The sequence below is a fragment of the Parus major genome, chromosome 3, assembly GCF_001522545.3.
Source record: "Parus major isolate Abel chromosome 3, Parus_major1.1, whole genome shotgun sequence".
Classification (NCBI taxonomy): Eukaryota; Metazoa; Chordata; class Aves; order Passeriformes; family Paridae; genus Parus; species Parus major.
In genome coordinates, this window is record NC_031770.1 from 5,286,358 (window position 1) to 5,311,001 (window position 24,644).

Genomic DNA, 24,644 nt, shown 5'->3' on the forward strand with positions numbered 1-24,644 from the left:
CCATTTTAATGCCTCAACATAAGCAATTCACGCTGTGGCATTTTCTTCTAAAGGACAAGAATGTGACAGGCTGGCTGTGCCATGGCAAAATCCAGCAGTCCAAATTCTCCTCTCAAGTTCAATGAGAAGGCAAGGAGAGTCAGAAGTTGTTCTCAAAAGAGATGGCTGTTACAGATTAAAGAGCTGGATGAAAATGGCATGTGCTCTATGAACTCTGTAGGGTGCTGTGAAAGAAGCATTTCCCATCTCTCTGGCCTGACCTAGCCTAAGCATTTCACCTTTTTGAGAATCCTTATGTTGCTGCAAACTGAAGAAGATTGCTTGTACAAGGGGTGGAGCGTCTGAAGAAATTCCTCCATTGCACAGGAAGGAAGAAACACTCTAATCCTTGTCAAGGTGGAACTTTAGCACAGAATTTCACACCATGATGGACCCCATGAGTTCTACCCATTCATGGCTTCCCACACAGGATATCACTGGTGTTGGTGGGAATCCTTCCTGAGCCCTCAGGACCAGACAAAGCCCAGCACAGTCACTGGGCCCATGGTGATGAGAGTCTGTCATCAAGGATTCAGGGGCAGAGGCTGTAAAACCTGTCCTTCTGGACTGGCACTTCACAGGAGAGCTTTCAACACCTCCTCTTACACACTTGTCCCAGCAACCAGCTCCAGTAACACCTGCTGCACTGAGACCAAGGGGAGTTTCTGTGATACTTCTAGAGTAGGAAATGACAACGTGTCTGTGTTTGCCCCCCAAATACACTTGTTGGGCACATTTTTTCCTCTTTATTCTGTTAATCATCTTTCCAGGGATGCCTCAGTCTATTGTCACTGGGGGTCAGTCACTGAGTATTTCTCTCCTGCTCAGATATCTGGATGATGAACACGCTTTCAGAATAGTTCTGTCTTACAGACAGGTTTGGGTTTGAGTTATCTAAAATATCAGTTATAATGGAAATACTGAGTTTTTCTAAAAGTCTGGACCTATTTTAAATGCATGAATATGATTTATTTTTTGACTGACTTTACACATTTAATTCTTTATGTGGAAGATCTGAAAATTAATGTTTAATAGAAATTTGGAACAGAAGGAGATTGTCACTTGATGTCTGAATCACTTCTCATCCTTTTCAGTCACCACCTCTTTATTAGCTTCAATATGCTTTGGATTAGACCACAGATGCAGACAAGTTTATTCACTGCACACCCTTTAATATTTTTACATTTGTGTTAATGCTGTGGCAGGCTGTTAGTAAGAGATACAGTATTGTCTGATAAAATTAAATGGCACTGACAATCAGGTAAATAACAGAAAAATTCACCTCTTTCTCTTTGTGTAATGATTTGATATGAAATACAAACCATAGGGTCTAATTGATGAGTTCATCTCTCAGCACGTCTTGTATAAAGGTGATTTGCTTAGATGTCAAACACAGCAGGAAAACAAGGTCAGAGGGTTAAAGAGCAGTAAATATTTCTCAGCCTGATTATGTTTGATTCACCAAAGGCCAACAACTATCACAGCACCAACTAAAGGTTTCTGAGTTCAATATTTGGAAGGGTCCCAGGTCATACTGCAACATATTTACTGAAACACAAGGTGACTCAGGACCCAAGTAGCCTTCTTGTGTTTGCATGAGTATGTTTGTTAAAATCTGGGGTGTGGGGTAAAACCTCCCTGGGTACCAAGAGTACAGAAAGAGACAGTAAAAAACTGTGGCACAAGTGGTGCTTAGCAGACCTGCCCCACAGAAAAGATAATTAAAGGTGGTTTCTTTATTCTAAACTGGCAAACCTAAGATAACCCTTGGACCCTAAGTTTCTAAAGGCTGCAAAAATAAAAACTGGCTGGGATTCAAGTAAATACAGTGTGAACTTGAAGGGAGAGAGAGCAGCAGTGGGTGCCTGGTAGATGGCTGACCTGAGGGCAGCGGGGTGCAGCAGACCATGGGGAGAGGCAGGAGGCATTTTCTGTCCATCTGGCAACTCACACAGGGACTTTTTAAAAAGAGAAAGCAAACCAGCCTGCACACATCTGATGTTTTCCCCAGTTCCTGCAGCAGTGTAGACATTACAGACAAGAATGGGAGTGCAGGGAGAGGCAGAGAAGAGCACAACAGGAGGTTCCTCACATCCCCCTTGAGCTGACCAGGATCTTCTGGAAGTGCAGCAGAGAAGCACCAGCTGCACCAGGCAAACCCTGAGCATGGCAGGGTTGGGCTTGTGGCTGAAGCAGCATGGGCTGTGGGAGTCTGGGAATACCCAGTGAGTGTGGACAGGGCAGCTGATGGCCAGATATACTGCTCTGCTCCCACAAAAACTGATGAGCAGTGAGCAGGGCAGCTGGCAGGAAGAATAACATGAAGTTCTTGATTTGCCTCCAGGAGTGGGAGGGTGGCTTGAAAAGCAAGAGGGATGGTCAGGACTTCAGTTTTCTGTTCCTGATGTGGCTGTGCAACTGTGGGCATCTCCCTGCCCTCTGCAAAATCGACACCAGCACCACCTTTATCTATTTCACAGGAGCATGGATAGCTTTATGTTCATGGCAGCAAGTAAATTACTGCTGCACATGTCCAGGTAGCTCTGCTGTCAAGCTGTCAGGCCACAGAGGACTTACTTCATCTGTTACTGACATGCAACAGTCAGGAGATCATTCAGGCCATTAATTATTCACAGATGTTATCACTGTTGCAGAGGAGCTGGTTTTCCCTTTGTAATTAAAAAGGAGATAATTTGATGTGTGATATAGCTCAGTGCCACAGCACCCAGGAACCAGAGACATCTGATCACAACTCAGAGTGATGATAACACGTAATAAAAATTGTACCTGTGAAAGGTGCCCTACCACTGGCTTAGGCAGGTGGAAGCTGTGACAGGCTCAGCTTTGCTCCAGCCCTGTAGCCAGCAAAGGCAGTGGTAAGATTCCCACTAAGCTGTGGGAGCAGAGGCAGATTCAGCGTGTGGGTGTTTTGAAAATCCTACCTTCAAGCTCAATTCAAAGTCCATTAATGCTAAAGGTGTCTGTTGACTGTATTAAAACTTGGCTCAAACCCATATCTATTAGATCACTGAGCCAAAAAATATGGCTTAATCCTATTAAATATTAGCCTGCTTTAAACTGGATTTCCTAAGTAGGTAAGCTTTCTGACTTCTGTCAGCAGCAAGAGCTGTGCACAAACCCCTGTGCTGCCTTCCCAAACATGTTTGTGTCATACCTGTTTTCCCTGGGAATTTCTCCTTTGAAATTAACATCCACCTACAATATCAACACCCCCATCCTCCCTTCTCCTGCTTCATTTAACTTGGAGATGAACCTTCTCTTTTTAGAAAATACTCTTGTGTAAAGTGATTATTTTAATCTCAAGGTCCGTGGCTTTGTGCTTTCTGTAGAAGTTTGGTATCTCAGTGAATCCAAAAGGATTGATGGTGGAATGGAGAGTACCTAGTTATTTACACAGTGTCCAGGCATATAAGGCCTTTGGACTGTGCCATCAGCCCCTTGTCATTCCTTTCACTGTTTTTCTTGTGTCTTCCTATGTCCCATAGCAAGGGCTGAGTGTTCCCTCACTGATCTCTCTTTCTCTCTCTCTCTCTTCTCCCCCTCTCTCTCCTTACCTTGCTACCACTATTGGGATGTAGAGTAAAGATGCTGGTATCAGGACTTTGGTTATGTTGGATGAGCAAGGAGGTAAGTTCAGATTGCTTCAGTAAGGAAGTATAACCCTTCTCAAAGTGCTGTACTGACTGTGTGCATCCCTGGAAATGAGGGACAGAAAATACGTGTGGCTGTGTATGAGAATCCCAAAACCTCTTTGCCTTTAGCTTTGTTGTCCAACAGAGAAAAACGTACAACAGCTGCCTAAAAGTCTGTACTCCTTTTGATCTGCTTCCCATTAATGTCAAAGAGAGCTGCAGGCTGAACTCATCCAAATCACCATTTGATTTCAGCAAGATTTGGGTCAAGATCCAGCTATATGAGAGAAGATTTGCCTCTATAAGTGTAAAATCCAGCATTATTTATGCAGGTGCTATGTAATTTTCCCACTTAAATCACAAGTGAAAGACATGCAATAAATGCATCCCAAGAGAAGGTAAAATGGGTTTAGTTTGTCTAAGATTCAGTTATTTTTTTGTACAATAGTAAGGCAGTGAAAATGACAGAATTTTAACATTAAAAGATATTACACAATCAGCTCATTACAATTGTCCATATAGGAGGTTTCAGGCTTAGACTACCTGTCTGTGGATGACAATGACAAAGACAGAGCCCGATATATTCAATACATTCCAGGAAATTACATTTTTGCCCTTCATAATATTACAAAGAAAAGGTAGCTTTCTCTCCCTCTTAATAAAACTAATAAGTCTTCATTTGCCATAGACCCACAGCCCAGCAAAATGGTGTGTCCAGTAAATCAACAGAGTAGAAATTTCTGCTACTCTCTACTAGACCAGCCCCACAAAGGCCCTTGTTATCATTTACTATGTGGCATGACACAAAATTGTTATTAGTAAATGTTTTCTGCAGAGGTAATGCTGTATTACTCTTCAAACCCAGACACTGATAATAAACAAGGCTACGGAATTCTTGGGAAATGGACTGCAGAACCTGACAGGCCCTTTCCAGTTTTAATGTCTCTGCCTCTCTGACACTGTAATGAATGAAAAGTAATAACAGGACCTAAATGGAAAGTACTTTCTTCTATTTGCTTTTTTTATGTATGTCTCATTGCTTTCCCCTCACACCCCCCCTTCAGGGAAAAGAATTTAACTCAACCAAATTTTGTCACATCGATTTTTCTTGACAAGAAAAATATTACAGAAAACATTTTGTTGTCTTCAAAAAATAATGGCAGTAGAAGAACTACCACCGAATACAGAAAACCAAAAATTACTTATGTTGAAACAGATATGGCACCTGTCTAAATAATGTGTTTCGTTTCAGCAGTGGATTATGCGATTGTAATAAATCACAAATATTGTCAAAGTATGTTAATACCCAGCAATGTAATTCACAGGCAGAGCACCAGAAACTTCACTGGCTCCTGAGAAAGTATGTCTCTGTTCTTTAACTGCTGTATTTCCACAGATTGCTAGGGAGGTTTATTTTGATTTTAATCTTGAATTTTGTTGGGGTTTTTTATTATTATTTTGGAGTTCTACTATTGTTAAACCCCTGTATTCAAAAGTTTTCTGACTGATTCACTCTGTAGCCATGACAGAAAGGAGAATCTGGGTAAGCCAAGGAGCTGAGACTGGACACACTCACCTCTCTGGAGCCCAGGGAGCTCAGAATTAAACCCTTATTGAGAGTGAAACCTGAAATGCTTGTTGTACAGTCAGAGATGCAGTTAGTCAATACCTGCAGGAAAGAATCAGAAGGTTTCGAAGCCTCTTTAAATTGGTTATGGTCATGCCTTAAGTGGTTCAGTAAATTTAGCTTTATGACTATACAGTGTGGGTTTCTCAAGAAAAACAGCCAAATAATGTTACCAACCCTGAAAATACTGTAACCTTGTACTATGCTAAATGTTTAATTAAGTTTTCTGCATTTTAACCATATGTAGGTGCAATAACTGCTAATTTTTTGATTTCATTTTAGCGATAAAGGACTTACACTACTGGGCAAAATACGCTAATGATGACTTTGAACCCTCTGTAATTAGTGCAATGTGTGCAGCTCACGGATGTCTCAGCAGATTATCAGATTAAGGAAATAATTTGCTAACACTGCCATGTGATCTCTTTGCAGCTGACTGCACAAGTCACTTAAGATTATTAGGTGTTAAATATACAGAAAACATGACATTGATCTTTCCAGTGGGCGGCAGGCAGAAGATCTAATCTCCGCACTTGCTTGAAGCTCTATTTCTAGGTTTCCTTACAAAATTGCTTGTTTTGAAGTTAAACAGACCTTACATGGAAAAGCCTTTCTGAGCCAATTCAACCCAAACACTGCAGAGCAGAACTGATTTTCTGGTATCAGTAAGCAGAAGTCTCTGGGATCATAAAAGGCAGTAAGTCAAGGTAATTTCACAATGCCAGGTATTTGTACAACAAAGCCAGCCTGGATAGCTGCTGTTGCCCAAAGGTTTAGCACAGCTGGCTGCACAGCAGGTTACAGAGTCTGTCATGACCCACAGAGATCTGGAGCTTCACAAGAGCTCTCTGTTTCACAGGGAATGGCACTCCCATAAAAACCAGAGACCTCCTCCAGTGTCCTTTGAAGAATGGGAATCTGAGTAGCCCCTCTGCAATATGAAGAGTTATCATTTTTTGGGTCAGGTATTATCACTCAAACCAGTTCAACACAGCTCTTCCCCTGGGGAGCACACAGGAAGGAGTTAGGAGTTTAGACTTCCCTTGTTGGGTTTTTTCCCATCACTAAGAAGTCTTTCCCAGACCACATGTGCATCCATAATGCTTACATTTTTTTAATCTGGCCTTGAGTCAAGCTCCCCTAATTAGTGATTTAAATATAAATACGTATATAACTCTTTAAACTAAATTACTTGTATTTTGCATGAAAAAATAAATGCTACCAAGGATTATTAATCAGTGGTAATTCTTCTGCTTCTTCAAAACATGCTTAGAAAATTGTTAATATTTGGATGCATTTTGGTTAAAAGCAGAGAGCAGACATGAAACTAACAGTACAAAGTGAAGATACGAAGGTAAACCTGAAGTGTTAACACAGAAAAGGTCCCACAATGGTAACTCTGTTCATCCAAAGGAAACTCCTATCACCTGGATGTATTAGCAGGGTTAAAGATTTGCACCTTCAAGGACACTTTTTGTGTGATGATGTCCTCATGCAGTTTATTATAGAAGAATTTTGCTCCTGTATTCCAAATGAGGTGGAGGGGAGAAACTTTTCCAATATCAACAGTAGCATCACAGTCATTTTTCATCCAAGACAAGATAGAGGAATAGCCACAACTTTGATAAGAGACAAAAAAATTGTCAGTGCAATTGGAATTTTCTCCTTGCACCACGAGTGCATGACTAGCAATGCCAGGGAACATGGGGAGCAGATTAATCGACCCAGCATATCTTACTCTAGATCAAGCTTATAAAGGAGATAAAACTTGGAAATAATTGGGCAATCCCACAAACAAAAGCACTGGCACCAGCTGATGGCCCATATGCGAGCTGACCTCCACTGCTTTTGCAGGAGTTGTGAATTTGGCAGTTTTATATGTTATAGCTAATTAGCAAAATAAAAGGGGACTAACAACTACTCCAGTTTTCATGAGGAAGGTGGTATTAATTATGCTGAAATCGTAGCACAGAACAGAAGACAAATGAACCCACACAAAGCAGGTTGTGCCTTTGTCTACTGTTATTTTTAGCACAGCTACACGTGGGCTCACAGCTCTCCCCTTCAGCTTTCTTCCATTGGTACCTGTGCATAGCAGTGCCTTTCCGAGCACAGCTAGGTCAGAGCTCAGGATTTCTGAAAAGACTGTCCCAGAAACACACTACACTCCAATATGATTCTCCTTTATGGAAAATGGGATGATGGCATAGAATTGGAAATAGTTAATCTGCTGAGTCTCAAATGAAACCCTCTTGTATGCAATTAAGATTACAATGTGTTCTTAAGATGTCCTTTCTCTTTTTTTCCTTTTTTCTCTAATTAAAATTGTCCTTGGGGGAAATTGCTTCACTGCACAATACTCCAGGCAAAGGAACAAGTTCCGATCTCCACAGGCATTTAACTGATATTCAAGCACAGGTTCCGGCTCCCGGACATCAGTGAAGGAATATTTGCTATAAATTACAGATGGGGATGCAAAGGTGAAGCAACACCACATTTGCTCTGTGCTGAACTTGCTATCAATGCCTTGTAGGATGCTTTTTGCAGCTGTTTTTGCTCAAGACAACACAGGAGCAAGGATGTCCTTGCTACAGCTTCCCTGCCCCAGCCACTTACCCAGATCAGGTACAGGATGGGGAATTTCCAGGATGCTATGGAAGATCCTGGCAAAGACCCATTGGCAAATGGCCACAATTCTATGATAAAACTAGTGGGACTAGCTTATGTTCCCTCAGTTACCTTACAGAAGTAATTCACAAGTATGATGATACATGTGAAGAACTATTCTTGTTTGTGCCTTAAGATAAGCCATTAGTTTGCTGTAAGATATGGAAGAAGATTTATGGTCACTACCTTGAAATGGAAGTGATGTTCTCAGACATCAATATATACAAAAAGCATTGCAGAGATTTCCAGAGGAAAAAAAATGAAGGAAATCACAATGAAACTTATCTCTGATGTGTATTCTACTTCCAGACAGCACCAATTCTCTTAGGTATATATCATATATCATACATAAATATATAGATGCAATTTATTCAAATAATATTGCAACAAACTGTCAAAAGATGTTCAAACTCTGACCTTGAAAGGCTCCTCTAAATGGAAGACAAAAGACATTATCTCTTGTAGGTGTGAATTTGCGTAGGTTCATGGCAGTATATGCCAACCAACTGTCTTCCCTAAAACCTTTAATACAGCACAGAACGTTGGAATAGGGAAGATCCATGGAAACAGACATTAAATTAACCTCTCAATAGCCATCTGATTTCCTACCGGCAGTGATTCATCCCAGGCCACATTTTAATAGCAGTTATACCAAAACAAATCCAGCATAACCCCATTAAGTTAATTCCACTATAATATTTATGCTTCAATAATTGTGGCTGGACTCATGAATCTATTTCCTTGCCTGTGGGACCACATCTTTGACAGGTATAAATTGGTGTTGCTCCACAAAGCCAGCATAACTATGCTGATTCAAACCAGTTAACAATCCAGCTCATGACATTAACAACTAGCAAGTGGTTTTGGGACCAGCAGCCAGCTGTCTAGACTTCTGGGCTACAAATATGACATGGGGTTTTTACACTGATGAGTTTTCCTTTAATGGAAGATGAATTAGTTGTGGCTCCCTTTCCTATTCAGAAAAAACACAGAGATCACACACAAATCCTGAAGCAGGATAAATAAAGTCAGGATTCTAAAGAGGGATGTAATTTAAATGAAAGTCTTTGAGTTATGTCAAATATACTCTTCAGTACACACTCATTTATTCAGGCAGAATAGGAAATAGGTAAATAAAGTTCAAAAGGATATGGCTTTAGAGAATGTGCATCTGGGCAAGGAGAATTGCTTCCACTGAAAGCCACCGGTGGTAGTAGAACTAGGACTGATCCATGCAGTGCTAACCTGGATTTTGCTACTGGACAGATGAGGTTAGAGAAGCACTGGCAGGAAAATCAATGGAAGAAAGGTCAGTATCTCTCATTCTCCCCAGTGTCTAAATGCACACGTGGGCACAGCTGTCTTTTAAATGCAAAGGAGCTCTGCAAGCACAGTGCTTGGAAGCAGGAGCTGGGAGCCTGTGACAGAAATGCAGCAAATGGCATCATGCTGCATGAAGCAGCATCAAAGCCAGCTCACACTCCCACAGCTGTTTCCTACAGTGAGAGTAAGCGTTGTCCAACTGTGCAGGAGCAGGCAGGACCTGGGGTTAGCAAGGAGCAGGAGCACAGGGAGAGGTGTTCCCTTTTACCACAGACTCGCATTTCTGATGAGAATGACAATCTGTGCCTACAGACAAAAACCAAAACTTCTGCTGAAGCCTAAATTACAACCTGCATTAAAACAATCCAACCTTGCATTTCTGGTTCTTGGCCCAGCAGTTTACCAGGCAGAACTTGTGCAGTCCTTCTCTCAGGTTTCCTTCTTGGTTTCCCAATCCTTTGCTTACACAATATGTGCCCCTTTTAGAGGACAGTGTCAGCTAACTCTGATCCTCTAAATATATCCTTGGGTTTGGGATCAATAACTCTTGTGTATCAGGAGAAAGGCCTATCCAACTGAGGAGAATGAGAACTGGCAGCAGAAAAGCAGATGAATCTCACCATACCAACATAGCACTTCTCGTTCTCAAAGCCCAGTGTTTAATTCTTGCCCAGTGCAAGAATTAAACAAAGAATACAAGTTCAATACTTGAATTAGTCCAGCTTGAATAATTTAGGATTTTCTAGGCCCTCGAGGGGTGAGGTTCCTGTTTTCCATTAAAATTAATTAAATAAAATTAATTTTAATGGGAACTGGGTATCTAAACCCCCCAGAAAGCTCTGAAAAGCTAAACCTCAATTGTTATTAGAAACCCAAGTAAGAAATCAGGCTTCTTCATGTTCCCAAAGAAGTTAAGAGGAGTTTTTCACTGACATCAATATGCATATGATTTTTCTTCTAAAATTTTCTTCTTTTTTCTTTTTTCTTTTTTTTTCTGGATAGGACTCTGTTAATGTCAGGGATGACATTAAATTCCTTCTATAGCCAGTGCTCTTAGTTCCTTCCTCTACAGTCTAATCCAGTGTTGTTCTGTTTCATATGGGGAATAGGGATGTATTTGTGTTTTACTGGGATTGCTTGACTTTTCCTCATTAGGTACAGTTACAATTTCAATGGATTGAAACACCACTTCAAGTAACTTTCTGATCCTGGGTAGTATCTGAGTTTATCCTTTGGGAACAAATGGAGTAAAATTTAAATCCCATGTAAAATGCTGTTTGCACTGCAGATTCCACACAAGACCCTTGATCCCATTGGATCCATATCTGTTTATCTCACTGGAGAATCTGCTCCTACACTTTTACGTTGTGGCATTTTATTCCTCTAGGACATTTTCCCAAGCTTTAAGAGTGAAAAAAATTAGCAAATTAGCACATTAAGCTATTCTGAGCCATCAAGTCACTTAGAAAACCAAGTTACTAAGAAAACCTGTCACCCTTAGGTGGAAATATGCCAAACTCTGTTTAATGCCAGCAGGGAGACAGGGTCTATATGTGGCTGGTTTTTGGGTCTGGTGCTTCTTAACTTGCCCTGGAGCAAAGCAGAAGTGACCCCACTGAAAACTTGAGTCTTTACCCAATGCCTGTTTCCATAAGGTCCCTTGGGGCCAGAGACAAGGAACGCCACAGCCAGTGACCCTCTCCCAGAGAGCATCGGGCTCCCAGAGTGGTTTCAATTGTTCCGTGTTCACTGAGGTTACTCCTGATTTGCAGCACCGACATGGGGAAGAAAACCAGCCCTGGGGCCACACTCAGACTAGAGATCAATATCCAACGCCAGTCCAAGTGGCAGGTCTCAGTTTCCTCAGCCTCTGGAAGAAAGGGGACCTCAACACAAGCCCTTAACAGCTCACTCCACTACTGCTACCATTAACTACCAGCTCTCTCACTCACTAACCAAAGCAATCGTGCTGCCTAATTCCAAGGCATTTGTAAGCGTAAGTAACTGAAGTGTTTTCCATGGAAGGACATCTTTTCTCTAATTTTAACATACATAAATGCAAAATAATAACACTTTCTTTCTTTCTCCTGGATGTCACTGTGTCTTAGTAAGTTGATGTATTGTATTATGTTTCTGGACCTTGAACTTTATAACCCTTCCTTTCTACATCATTACATCTTGTTTATATTAATATATTTCAAGTAAATTTCTCCTTTGTTTTACACTTCTCATACTAATAAAAAAAATCTTCAGCATCCAATGCAGCATACATCCTTTCAGCAATGCATCAGCTCAGATTAATGCATTGTAATGTCATTATTAACTCAGTTCTACATGGTCATTTTTCATGTTCTGTTGAAGACAAAATCAAACAAACAAAAATACAATTCATTCCACACTGTCATCCCTTTGTCCTGACCAGAACAACTCGATCGTGTTGAAGAAGGCATGAACCATATCAACCAAGACATGAAGGAGGCCGAGAAAAATTTAAAAGATTTAGGGAAATGCTGTGGCCTTTTCATATGTCCTTGTAACAAGTAGGTACTGGGTACCGGCTCTGCTATGTGGTGTCCAGTTTTTTGTCACAGTGAATGTCTGAAGTTTTTGTCTTTTTTTTCTTTGTCCTTTTCCATCTGCTTCATTCTGTGGGGATAAAATACTTGTGTTTAATCAGAACAACTGGAACGCATCGAAGAGGGAATGGACCAAATCAATAAGGACATGAAAGAAGCAGAAAAGAATTTGACGGACCTAGGAAAATTCTGTGGTCTTTGTGTCTGTCCATGTAACAAGTAGGTGCTGCCTGCCTCATCTCTTTGAGCACTTAAGGCTGATCCCAAAGGCCTTGTGAAGCTCATCCTTGCTAGGCACATGGACAGGATGAGCATGTGGCATGCAGAAAGAACGATTCTGGTTCAAATGCATTCATTTCATAGCATAGACAACTGACTGGGGGTTACTGTAGATGCATTAAAATCAGGCATACTGCAGTGAAAGCTTCACTGTCGACACCTTTTAATGGTAAAAGTTTCAACATTTTACACAAAGTGTACTGAGTGGTTTCATTTTCCAGCGAACAAAAACACTGGGGCTACCTTATTCCTGGACACTCTAAATTTTGAAACATATTTTCACAAACAAGTTTCATAAACAAAAGAGCTGAAAAAATGCAGAAGAGGTCATACCAAACATTGGTCAAAATTGTGGATGAAAATCACAACCTTTTTCGTTGTTCAGCAGAAATAGTCCTTGATGAGGTCTTGAAAGAGATGTGACGTTTCATAATTGGAACCCAACTTGAAATGGTTTTCATCCTGCCACAGGCAAAAAATTTGTGAAAACCTCAACATGCCAAATTTCTTTCATTTGGGTAGCACGTACACTAAGCAGAAATGTTGAAATACATCGAATTTGCTTGCATGCCATCACACTTGAACGAAACCGTCCTCCAAGTAATGCCAAGCTTGTTTTAAATGCCAAATGAAAATGTGATGTGCGGTTATGTGGGTGTAGGAAATCGGGGACCAACTCAAAGTCCTTGAGGAATGGCAAATCCAGCATGCAGTGAGTAGGCATGAAACCAGGTTGCAGTGAAAACATTCTTAAATGGTTGGCCAGAGATTGTGCAAGAAACAAAGCTGAGTAGTGTTGCTGAAGTATTAAATTCCCTTTTTACGTGAACTTTGTTCACAGCCAAAGCCTGAGCCTACCCTGATTATCAAGACCAAAAGGAAAGAGAGCTGTCATAGAGTTGATGGGGTGTTCTGACAAAAATCAGAAGAGCAGGACTGGGGTTTTGCCTTACCAGTCACATTTATTTTGAAGTTAATTCCCTTGGGACACAATACAGATAGTGCCTCAGTTTTTTTTAAAAAATCTATTTTGCTTCTATAAACCAAGCCCTGAATACATTTTTTGGGGTAAACATTTTGCCCAGAATTATTATTGCCTTGATATGCAACGGGAGAGGGGGTATGAGGAATGGGAGGAGCTGCATACACCCCTTTTGCAAGGGGTGTGAGCTCTGACAGACTGTAGGCCTTGCTGCCCTACACCAGAGGAGCTGGTGCACAAGAGCTGCAGATACAAATGCAGCAGAAACTTTACATCTCCCACACTACACAAGCTGTAGAAGCTCAGAACTGACAGCCAGACATGTGACAGCGATGGGATTAGCACCTGGCACATGGCACTAAACATTTGCCACTTTGCCATGGCTGCAGCATCATGCTGCAAGAACAGAATGGTTCTGCAGGTGATGCAGGGGGAATGAATTTGTAAAGCTGCCTCTTCCCTTCTCTAAGGCATTCTGACCCTATCAGTCTGCAGCCGTATTTCAGAGAGCAGTATTGCTAACCAGCGCCCAGAGGATGGATGAAGAATGGTTTTGGAGGCTGTTCCCTGGGTCACTAAGCGAGGACTCCACTGGTACAGATAACATGATGTTCTGAGGAGTGGAGTGTGGGAGAGAGAGAAATCCGTACAGTTCTAGGCATCAGAATCACCATGATCCCCTAATGCTCTTCTGGCTGGTGGGAGATTAATGGCATATATTTATAAAAAGATGAACCACTTCACATATAACTCTACCCTGATATACAGTGAAACTACAGTCCTCTGAGCCTTAAAAATATGTAAATCTTGATCCTACATTCATAGGAGACCCAAAATGCCCACAGCATGGAACTTTGATCAGGTCACATTCAAAAGGAGAAGTACTATTGACCATGAGCATATCCAAGCTCCACCTGTTGACTTTAACTGGAAGTCCACAAGAAAACAAGAGATCAGATTCTGGGTGTATAAAATCATTTACCGCAAATACTGAAACTGTCTCACTGACAAAGTTGCACAGGTATAAAGAACAGGCAAAACCCTGTAAGTGTATCTGCAGCATGAAAATTACTTTCAGGCATTTCTAGAAATTCCAAAGCTGATGTATAGTTTCAGAGAACTAAAATTAAACAAGCCAACCATCATATTTTTAAGTCTTCACAAACTGTAATAGGAAATAAGCAACAGAACAGAAGAGTAGGAAAGATCCTCTTTTAATCTATATTTTAATTCTATACTGGATCATACAACACATCTTCAGGCTCATTTAAAACTGAGCTGCTTCAGGGAGCATGGAGAGAACATAACACCAGAGATGGGTTTGTCATGTCCTTTCCCAAATCTCCCAGAAGCATGTTCAGTTCCTCCCACAAAATCCAAGCCACAGAGCTGTTAATAGAACTGATTGGAGCTGACCAAGGAACAGGGAAACCACAGTGACTTGCAGTTCCCAGTGGTTTTGTTGGAAACAGACCCATTTCTGGAATAAAATCAAGAACTTATAACTGTGGACTCCAAACCCTTACATTCCCCTGTTAAAATGTTAAATCTTGTTTGGTGACCCAAATGACAACAGCCTTATATACGCTGCACATGTCAATCTGCCACTTTAGGGGGTGCCTGGATTTTAATTTTCTATCCATGGCAGCTCAGTCAAAGATGGCTCTCTGAAGATTAATGTAACTGCTGCAAAATACAAATATAACAAGCTGCTAACAACTATTTTTGAAGTCCTGTGGTTTAAAACTCCTGAAGGAAGTGATGATCCATTTTTGCCTGTGTCTTGCTTATTGTGAAGGCTGTTACTGCTGATGCATTGAGGGTATGATGAACTATTGGGGCAACTGTGCTTAGTGAGAATGCTTTACTTATTCATGCCTGTAGCTGGTGCATGAAGAAAAATGTAGAAAAATTTCCCTTTCTGATGCTAGATTGCTTATATCTTTTATTTTTTCCTGCACTCATTTCACTTCTGCCTATTTTACTTTTTGTCTCTGTGGACAAAGGTTTGTACATCAACTGTCGATGTATGATTACTATTTTCAAGTACCGATATATTATTTGAAAAATCTAATGAACCCTATGATAAAATCATCCCCAAATCACCTTGGGAAAGGTCAGTGGCATTAAATGCCTATTATGCCACGTACATCTTGAAAAAATATCATCAGAAGCCAAATATTATTCATGGTAAAATGTTAAATTGTAGCCAAATCTGTTTTTCTCTAAGAGGGTGTGTTGCTGTGATGTGATGTACACACTATACTTGGCAGTTCTGTTTTTATGTCTGTCTGCCAGTATGTCCTCTGTGTTTGATGTCAAAACATATGTGTCACTGAAATGAAACAATGTTTTCTACTTATCTGTATTTCTTCTCTTCTTTTTCCTTTTTCTTTTTTTTTCTTTTTTTTTTTTTTTATTCCTTCTTTCTGGAAACTAAGTCAACATCCAAAAACCTGTGTGAAATGTTGTAGACCTGACAATTGCAATTCACCCTATTGGAAACTAAACCTCTGACCATCACAGTTGTGGCAGTAAAGTCAAAAATAAGCAAAAAATCCACCCCCTCCTTTTATTTAGGGTTATGATATATCGGTATACAACCAATGACCCTCTATCTGAAAACTCATTTGCTTGATTCAGCTTTTAGCTTGGAGAGGTAAAGAGTTTTGCGTTTGTCCTCGTGCACCTGGTGCTTTGTTACTCATCATCTTTTTTGCATAGGCTTAAATCAAGTGATGCTTACAAAAAGGCCTGGGGCAATAATCAGGATGGTGTTGTAGCCAGCCAGCCTGCACGTGTCGTAGATGAACGGGAGCAGATGGCCATCAGTGGTGGCTTTATCCGCAGGTGAGCCTTTTTATCCACTGTTTTCTCTCTGTTCTCCTTGTCACTGATATATTTAGATTTCTTCCATATGGTCATGAGTTCTGTGGTGCTCATTAACTCCTTCAGAGGTGCTGGGTAATGTGATGGAGCCAGGGTTTTCCACCAAGAGGTGCTCGGATTCAGGCTGACGGTGATTAAGACATGTTCTAAAGGTTTACTGCATCCAGGGACTTCTCCTGACCCTGAGGGTGACCTGAGCTCTAATGTAAAGGATGGTGACCTTGCCAGAAATCCTGGAAGTAAGGGTCTTGGCCCTAAGAACCAGAAGATGCTTGAAAACACAAGCTCAAACCTTTCTTTTTGAGACTGCCTAATTTGGGCAATAATAAACTAGAAATAAAGTCTATCTATTTATTTCATAGCAGCACTGTGAGGGTGCAGACAGCCATGGCCAGCCAGCACTGTCCTCGACACTCCAGCTCCCTGTGTGAACACTTTTCCTGGGGGCCTTATTATGGGTCTCACTAATGACACTTGTCAAACGCCTTAGAAATGAAGTGTCAGATAAATACTAGTTTATTGCCATTATGTCTCAAGGCATGTAGTGCCCATTATCCATCCTTGCCAGAAGATGTACCAAAGCATCCAGCAGCCCTCCCTTTCTTTTCAACAACAAAAAAGCCTCAGGCTTCCTGCCAAAGCACCGAGCCAAGCACAGAACCTGAACAACACTTTAAATTACAGGTGCACCCCTCCACTGCTTGTGAGTATCCTCAAAACCTCACTGCATGGGGAATGATGCCCCATTCCTCAGCTGCTGGGAAGCCACAGCTATGGAGGAACAGAGTGGAAATCCCTGGGCTCCCAAATCAAAGCCAGTTTGATGTAGTTTGCTATATTAAAGGCAACCCCACTGCAAACTTCCCACGAGGGGTCCAGCACAAAGTACCTTCTGATTACAGAGCTTATGGGTCCTGTATTTAGATGACAATGCTATCAGCATGGATAATGGCATACCAGTAGGCAAAGCTTTGATCTCTGAAGATTAAGGACACTAGATTAATAAGTAATTATCTTTCCAAAAACTATTATCCACTTATTTTTTTGGCTGCTGTGATAAAGGGAAATCAGTGTGATAGAAACAATGCTGTCATGCAATCTGGAGCGTGGGATGGAGTTGCCATTTAAATTTGATGGGTCTGCCATTCACTTTTTTTTTTTATTTCTGGATGGCAGCCCCATGAAAATGAAGGCTGGGGCATGATAATAGAATAGCAGTGAAGGAAGTTATGCTGCACCATAATTGTTCTGCAAATAGCCTGGAGCACCCTCTAGGTACCTACAGGAACACAAATTGCATAATAGGCTCAAAGTAGAAATTTCTGAGTGGGACCCATAGATCTTGCTTTTCCCAACATCAGTCACCAGCTGCTTCTTCAGTAACTGGAGAGTAGAACTGGGCCTTGGTTCAAACACGGGTTTTTTTCTTCCAAAAAGCAAGCAACGGTAAAAGAGGGTGCTAAGAATGAGAGATGAATGATCTTTACTAAAGCCACTAAATCTGAGAGAAGCTGCTTTTGTCTTTCACCAGAAACACAATTAATTAAGTAAGATGTTAGGCCAGGATTTTCACAGCTGAAGCATCTCTCTTCCCCGGTATCTCTGTGAGCCCCAAGCGTACCAGGACTGGACAGTATTCATTAGCTATCTGCAGATCAAGGAGGGGAGCTGCTACCACTGTAATTCCACCACCTTCCAGCACTTTCCGTGAACACCAACCAAACACAGATCCAAATGGAGCACCCTTTCATTCTTTGGGAAGGATGATCACTACACAGAGGTGCAGCATGTGGTACAGGCAAGCTCAGACAGCAACACTTCTACTAACAGCAGACATGAGCAGTATAAACAGAGCACTGATAACTCAGACAATTGAGCCCAGCATCCAAAAAATAAGCATGTAACATTTTTCAGGTTATCTGCTCATTAATCCCTTTTGTTCAAAGCTGAGCACAGCAGCCTGATCCTCAGGTGACAAGCAACAGAAGATGCAGTGGAGGTTTCAGCTGAATCACAGTTTCAGGGGGAATGTCCTGTCTCAGCTCTAATGAATTGGTTTTTTGCTTGCAGGGTAACAAACGATGCCCGGGAAAATGAAATGGATGAAAACCTCGAGCAGGTCAGCGGAATCATTGGCAACTTACGTCACATGGCCTTGGACATGGGCAACGAGATCGACACACAGAACCGCCAGATTGACAGGATCATGGAGAAGGTAAGAGCTGCCATTTCCATGAGGACCCCAAAAGGGGCTGTTTTCCCTTTCTCCAAACATGCGCCTGAAAAGGACAAAGGACAGAAATAGCTCCTCTCTTCTTCCTCCAAATCCTTGGGCCAAAGCAGAGCTCTCTGCTGTGAATTTGCACCTCCGGTGCAGGCTGGGCTGAACCCTTGCTGTTGAGTTTACCACACAACTGCAAGGGGACCCATTAGCAGACATCAAGGCTCCTTCTGCAATAACTCTGAAAAAGGACAAATCCCCTGAGTTATGTTGAACTGCAAGGATTGGATCTGACTGCCCTGGCACTTCCTGGAAAGATTTTAATCCTCCTGGGCTTTTCCTTCCTCAGAAACTCCATGAGCAGCTCAGGATTAGAACACCTGCTTGGAGAAGCATCCAAAGAAGGATGGAGATTTATTAAGCAAAGCTTTTCCATATGATAACAGTGCAGCCAGTTTTGTCATGCTGCTTATAACAACATTAGGACAGAGATCTACCTGCTTTCTTGGGGGAGGGGGTGTGTGTATGTATATATATATATGTATTTATATATTTATACATAATTGGGCCCCACACAGCCCCAGTGGAATACAAAAGCTCAGCACAAGTTCTGCAAAATCATCGTCTAAAAAGGCAGAGAGCACTGTTCCAGTGCCAGACCTGCACTGCAGATTTCTGAAGCAGAGCACAGCCCCTTCCAAGCCTGGCTGGGAGCTCACTGCCATCCTCAGATCCCAAGATCTGCAAGCCATCTGCATTGGTACTGGCAGAGCTCCAGGCACAGGCACAGGCAGGCTGAAGTGACATAAGAGGCTAGATCTGGTGTAAAATCAACACCATGCTCCACTTCTGCAGAGATTTACACAACCTAAGGATCTAACCAAGGACTTACATGTGGTGCTTAGAGTTAATTCTGACCTCAAGTGGTAGAGCTGATGCTTTTGAGCCTTCTTACACACAAGCAGGATGTCCATGCCTGTTTTTCGTGTCAGTTAACAATATCAGAGCCCAGTAATAAAAAATTAAGGAAAATACTGCACTGAGGGATTCACTCCAAGAGCTTTCCTTTATTGGAGGTAGATTCTAGACAGAACTGGGTGAAGTATACGCTGTCTGAAGGGTGGGATGATCATCCCTGACAGAGAGGCAGCCATCTGGCACCACAGAGCACATGGCTTTGCGCTGGTCAAAAGTCTTGCTTTATAAAGCTGCATGTGTTTGTTTGACTGGATTGGAAAATGCACAGTATTACTAGGATGCCATTATGCACCATTTCATATTTTTGGGAAAACAAGGAGCATTGGGGATTTACTGCTGTTATTCATATGCAGAGAAATAGAAAGCAGTACATCTCTTACATCTCTCTATACTTTGAGAAGGGACAGGGAGTTTATACAGCCTCCACCATGAATACCTTTAAATAAGAAGCCTATGACATACATTATTTTCTCAAAGCAATGAGGACATGTACTGTTGTGTTCCCACTTCCCCTGCTCATGTTACAGTGGCAGGAGACATGCCCCGTGGATGGAAATCAGTGGCATCCTACCCATGCCTGCAGGATCCTATCCCAAAATACAGCAAGCCCAACAAGTCACTGCTCTCCTACAAGCTCAGGCTTGCAATCATCTGGATTTTGGAAACATTGACCATGCCCTCTGTGCACATTAAGCACATGGGCCAAACCTCGAACAGTGCATGCTGAGAGCAGTGAGCTGGGGGACCAGCGTTCCACAGCTATGTGGTCTTCTTACAGACTTTGGCATTTTGTACAGCAATGGCAAATAACGTTGGCAGCTAGTGCATTCATAAAATCACCCATGGCCTTCGGCTGAGGAACAGTGACACATTTGTGAAAGATGGATTTGCATCGTACACAGAGGAGTCGTCATGAGAGCAGCACAAAAATAAGTCAGTCTTAGTGAAAAACAAGCCAAATTTCTCAGAGTAAGGACACATAATAATGAGGTACTAGAAAAAGGAACACAATGTATTAGTAAAACCCTCTATAAAAAACAGAAATGATGGTTAGCTGGATAACAGCGAAACCACAATTGCACACACATCCAGTCTGCAATGAAATATGCCAACAGACCCTTGTCTTCCTCGCAGCACTGCCAGGGTTGCTTTCCTGACCAGCTGGAGCACTGTGCTTTGGGTCAATTAGAGCCATTAGAAAGATCCTTGGCTGGCACAGTTTGCAAAAGTTGGGGTGCATCACAAAGCTAACCCAAAGTACCCTGGGATGCAGCATAAATGCTCCTAAAGGATTTATGTTACACTGGATGCATGCAACCAAACCAGAGCAATCTCAATGCAGTGATGTAATCTGATCTATCCACAGTAATCATGACAGCAATGAATAAAAGGCTTTATTTATCCTTTCCTTAGATCAGAGAAAAAGGGACAAAAACCAAAATGACAGTGTGATGGGTAGGTCAAATGGCACCATCACCAGAAGAGCTTGGCCCTAAAATCTATCAGAAATAGAAGCTGGGGGGGAAGTAGAGGGAGCTCAAAGCACTTGTCTTGACCTAAGTGGGAAGGTCAGCACAAAGAATCCCACTGCCTTCAATCCACCAGATACTACTGTCTAAACATCATTAGGAACATGTTTCATCACTGTTCAATGAATATTCATGCATTTCCTGACAAAGGTAACTGCTTCCAAACCCATTAACTTTTTAGGTAGCCTTTTGGCAAAAACACATAAAATTGTACTGTGGTAGACAAGGTCAAACTCACGGCTAAAATAAAGGAGTGTGGCTTGTAATAAGTAGTTTTGCTGATTTACGCTTGTTGAGGAGTTGGCACATGCTACTGTACTAAAAATACACATCTACATAGCATTTTCCAAAACAATTATGGAGAAAAGCCCAAGATACTTCAGAAAGATTTATTGCACATCAGTATAAACATTCTTAAAGGATTTTTAAATGCACGTGGGAAAGTTGCTTCACCATTCTCGTCTTTGCAAATTGGAGATTTAAAATAAATCTGTACAATTTGGATACACCCCAGAGATGTGGGAACAATCATCAAAACTAACAAAATGCAGCCATCAAACCACAAAAAGAGTTTACTATTGGAGCCCATGCTTTTAAAGCAGCAATACAATTCTCACCTTTCCCACAGGTCTGATTTTAAAAATTGAAACCATTTTCTATGTAGTCCCTCTGCTAGAATAAGTCGGCATGGCAACGTGGGGTTGAGTGGAGATTTGCCAGTTTTTGTCAGCTAAAACAGTGTCATTAGTCCCCAAAACTAACTTCTGCAGAGCTACAGAAAGTCATGGTCTATCTTCCCACTCAGAGAGAACTCCCAAACCTCCCAAGTGGTGCCATTTTATTAATGGCATTTTATAATCATGGCAGGTGTTACCCCAGGGAAAACAGTGCAGTTAATGGCTCAGTCTATGCTGGACTAAATTGCAGTTTGATTACTTCAAATCACAGTAGAATCGCTGCTTTTTCTTAACTCCTGTTTATGCTGCTGCCCAATGAGAGGCTACTCTATCTTGCAACTACATTGGTGAACTCTGGAGTACTGGCATCCCTCCCAGCTATTCCCTTCCTTTCACATGCAAAGATAACCAGGCTGATCTGTTCAAAGAGATTTCTCTTTCTCAGCATTCCCTATATCAGGTGATCCAGTTTCTCTGCTCCAGCAGTGTCTACATTGACCAAAATTTTAGCTTTGACCAGAACCTGATGATATAAATTAGACCACAGTCCAGGTACACTGAATCTTCGAGGGGTCTGATGCTTTACCTCAGCAAAATGCAGATACACACCACCAGTTTTCATGCTGTCATCTGTTACCATTGGTACCACCAATGCTATTTACAGCACCAGCTACAGATCTGCCACCACATTTACAAAGTTTAGTGGAGCTGACTACAAACAGAAAAGCTCTTCTTAAAGTCTTCATGAAGTAAAACCAGAAAATCTGTGATCTCCTTTTGGGTCACTAATACCACTATAAAAACCAGCTTGCCAATATTTTCAAGCTACATTTTTCCGTGATCTAGCCAAAATTATGGAAGAACCCACAAAACATTGTCTTTCTTCCCTATACTCTTTTTCTTTCTCATACTCTCTTTCTCCCTGTACTCATTCCTTTCTTTCATTTGTGTTTCCTCAGGCTGATTCCAACAAAACCAGGATTGATGAAGCCAACCAGCGTGCAACAAAGATGCTGGGCAGCGGTTAAATGCAGAGAAGTGCATTTCCTTTTAATGCTGTCCAGCAGGGCAGCACCTTCATGCTTTTATCATGGTATTTATCTACTAGGTTTGCACACATGCACATATCAGCCCCATTGTAAATGTTGTCCTGTGTAGTTTGTCAGCTTTCCAAAAATTATACTTGTAATTATTTTTTTCTAGATATCTTTCTTTCCAAAGGTTGTACATAGTGCTGATTTGATGGCTATAGCTCACTATGATGTTTTTTGGGGTTATTCCTTTCCTTTCCTTGTTTCCGTTTTGGATTCCTTTCCTTTTTTTCCCCTCTCTTCATTTTTCTTTTTTTTTTTTAATGATGTTTGCTGAATGACAACACTGTTGGAATGCTAAACGTGCTGTTAACCTTTAAATATACAGTATTGTTCTTGTAAAACTGTGACATTCCACAGAGCTACTGCCATGCTCCTGTCTTTGGGTATCATGATGTTTAAGCACTTAAACCTGCTGTCTTCAGTTCTTCATTGCCATTATCTGTTGTTATGATTTCATGATTAGACAATGTGGAATTATATTACTATAACAAGCATTGCACTAAAAAGTGATGTGATTTATGCATTTATGCATGAGGAATAAATAGACTTTTAGACTCCTACTTAAACAAGAATTTTCCCATGGCAGTAGCACACCAACAATGACAACAAAAGCATGCTCAGTATTCGGACTCTTTTGGGACTATGTTATACCAGCAAGTTTGCAGTTGTGCCACTTTTTTCTTGTTGATATATATATAGTTATTAATCATGATCATTTTTTTAATTATGAAAAAGAGGGATTTGGCACTCACCATTTAGCCATTGCCAGCAAAATAAAAGCTTGGCTGAAAATATGTCAAAGACAAAAAGAAATAAGTGTAATATATTGGGTTTGTCTGCTGCTTTTGAAGACTATCTTTTGGAGGAAACAACCACCATATGAAATGGTGCAAAGAAATGTAATTTTTATAAGGCTCTCTCTTACTAGTCGCTATCCCCATGTGGTTTGTTATCGGTACAGTTCTCTGTTGCTTACCTAGAGCTATGCACACCAAATCGCTGAGATGTTTAGTAGCTGACAATTAAAAAATAATTAAAAAACCTAAATGAATGAACTCTAGATAAACTGTGAGATAAATATCATTTACAGCATGTAATATGAAAATTCCTTATGTCTCCTGTCAGTTTGTGAAGTGATTGACATTTTGTAGCTAGTTTAAAGATTATTAAAAATTATAGATCTCAGAATCCATGCTTGCTTTATCCATTTGTTGCCCTACGTGTCAGTGACAACTTCATATTTGCCACTTACCTGGGAGAAGAAAGTCTAAAGACTCTTTACAAACTGCTTTTCTATTGTATTTCGTGGGAAACTAAAGATTTTGGTTTGCAATACTGTAGAAAAGTAACTACACTAAAAATTACACTTGGTACATTCCAAGTGACTGTTATTTTAAATAACCTGGCTCGTATTGCCAAACACTGAATCAAAATATTTTTCTCGTGTTCCAGGGAAAGAAAAAATGAAATAAATATTATGGTACAGAAGGATACAGTTCCTTAGTAGATAAAATCCATTCCTGTAGTGGATTTGGTCATGTGCTAGTACACCTCTTTATAAGGAAGACTTTGACCTACAGAATTTGGATAGTCTGTTAACAATAATTTTCTCAAATGACTAACAACAACTAGGGTTTGCTGCCAATGAAGAATGTTATCATATTTTCCCAGGTTTTTTTCCCCTATATGGACAAATTAGAATTAATTCTGCATGAGTGACAATTCACTCATGTGTCTCACATGGCCGTAAGTCAAAATACACAAAGAACATAAATACTTGTGTAATTAAAATTGCATGATAATGCAGACAAGCTACATTTTCTTTAGCAGCTTTTTATTTTTGGTATCTATTAAAAATTCATTTATGCAAATATTTCCCCCTGCTACTTCAAACCAAAGAATAAACTTCAAGCAAACACTTTTAATCTGCTGACCATTTCTAATCCTGTCTGTTCAGGCATTCCAGTATTTGTGACAGCACAATCATTCTGCAATGTCAAAGCCTACTGGGGGAGGGCAATAATCATACTGGAAAATGCGTCACACTGGGAACATGCAAACGCAAGGATATTTGCAAAGGGTGAGAAATAGATAAAAAAATAATGAAGAT

The 24,644-nt window shown here is 40.9% G+C and overlaps 1 protein-coding gene across 2 annotated transcripts in view; it reads left to right on the forward strand.

The window, feature by feature from the left end:
• SNAP25 (synaptosome associated protein 25) overlaps positions 1 to 23,986 on the forward strand; it is a 61,984-nt gene extending 37,998 nt beyond the window's left edge. The window contains exons 4-8 of one of the 2 annotated variants that reach the window (XM_015620555.2): positions 3,639 to 3,687; positions 11,732 to 11,849; positions 15,871 to 15,996; positions 18,106 to 18,250; positions 22,400 to 23,986. In XM_015620555.2, the coding sequence (XP_015476041.1) occupies positions 3,639 to 3,687; positions 11,732 to 11,849; positions 15,871 to 15,996; positions 18,106 to 18,250; positions 22,400 to 22,468 (507 nt within the window). In that variant the 3' untranslated portion in view covers positions 22,469 to 23,986. Of the gene's footprint in view, positions 1 to 3,638; positions 3,688 to 11,731; positions 11,850 to 11,986; positions 12,105 to 15,870; positions 15,997 to 18,105; positions 18,251 to 22,399 lie in introns of both variants that reach the window. The other variant, XM_015620554.2, reaches the window with a different exon arrangement.
• Positions 23,987 to 24,644: the final 658 nt, after the last annotated feature.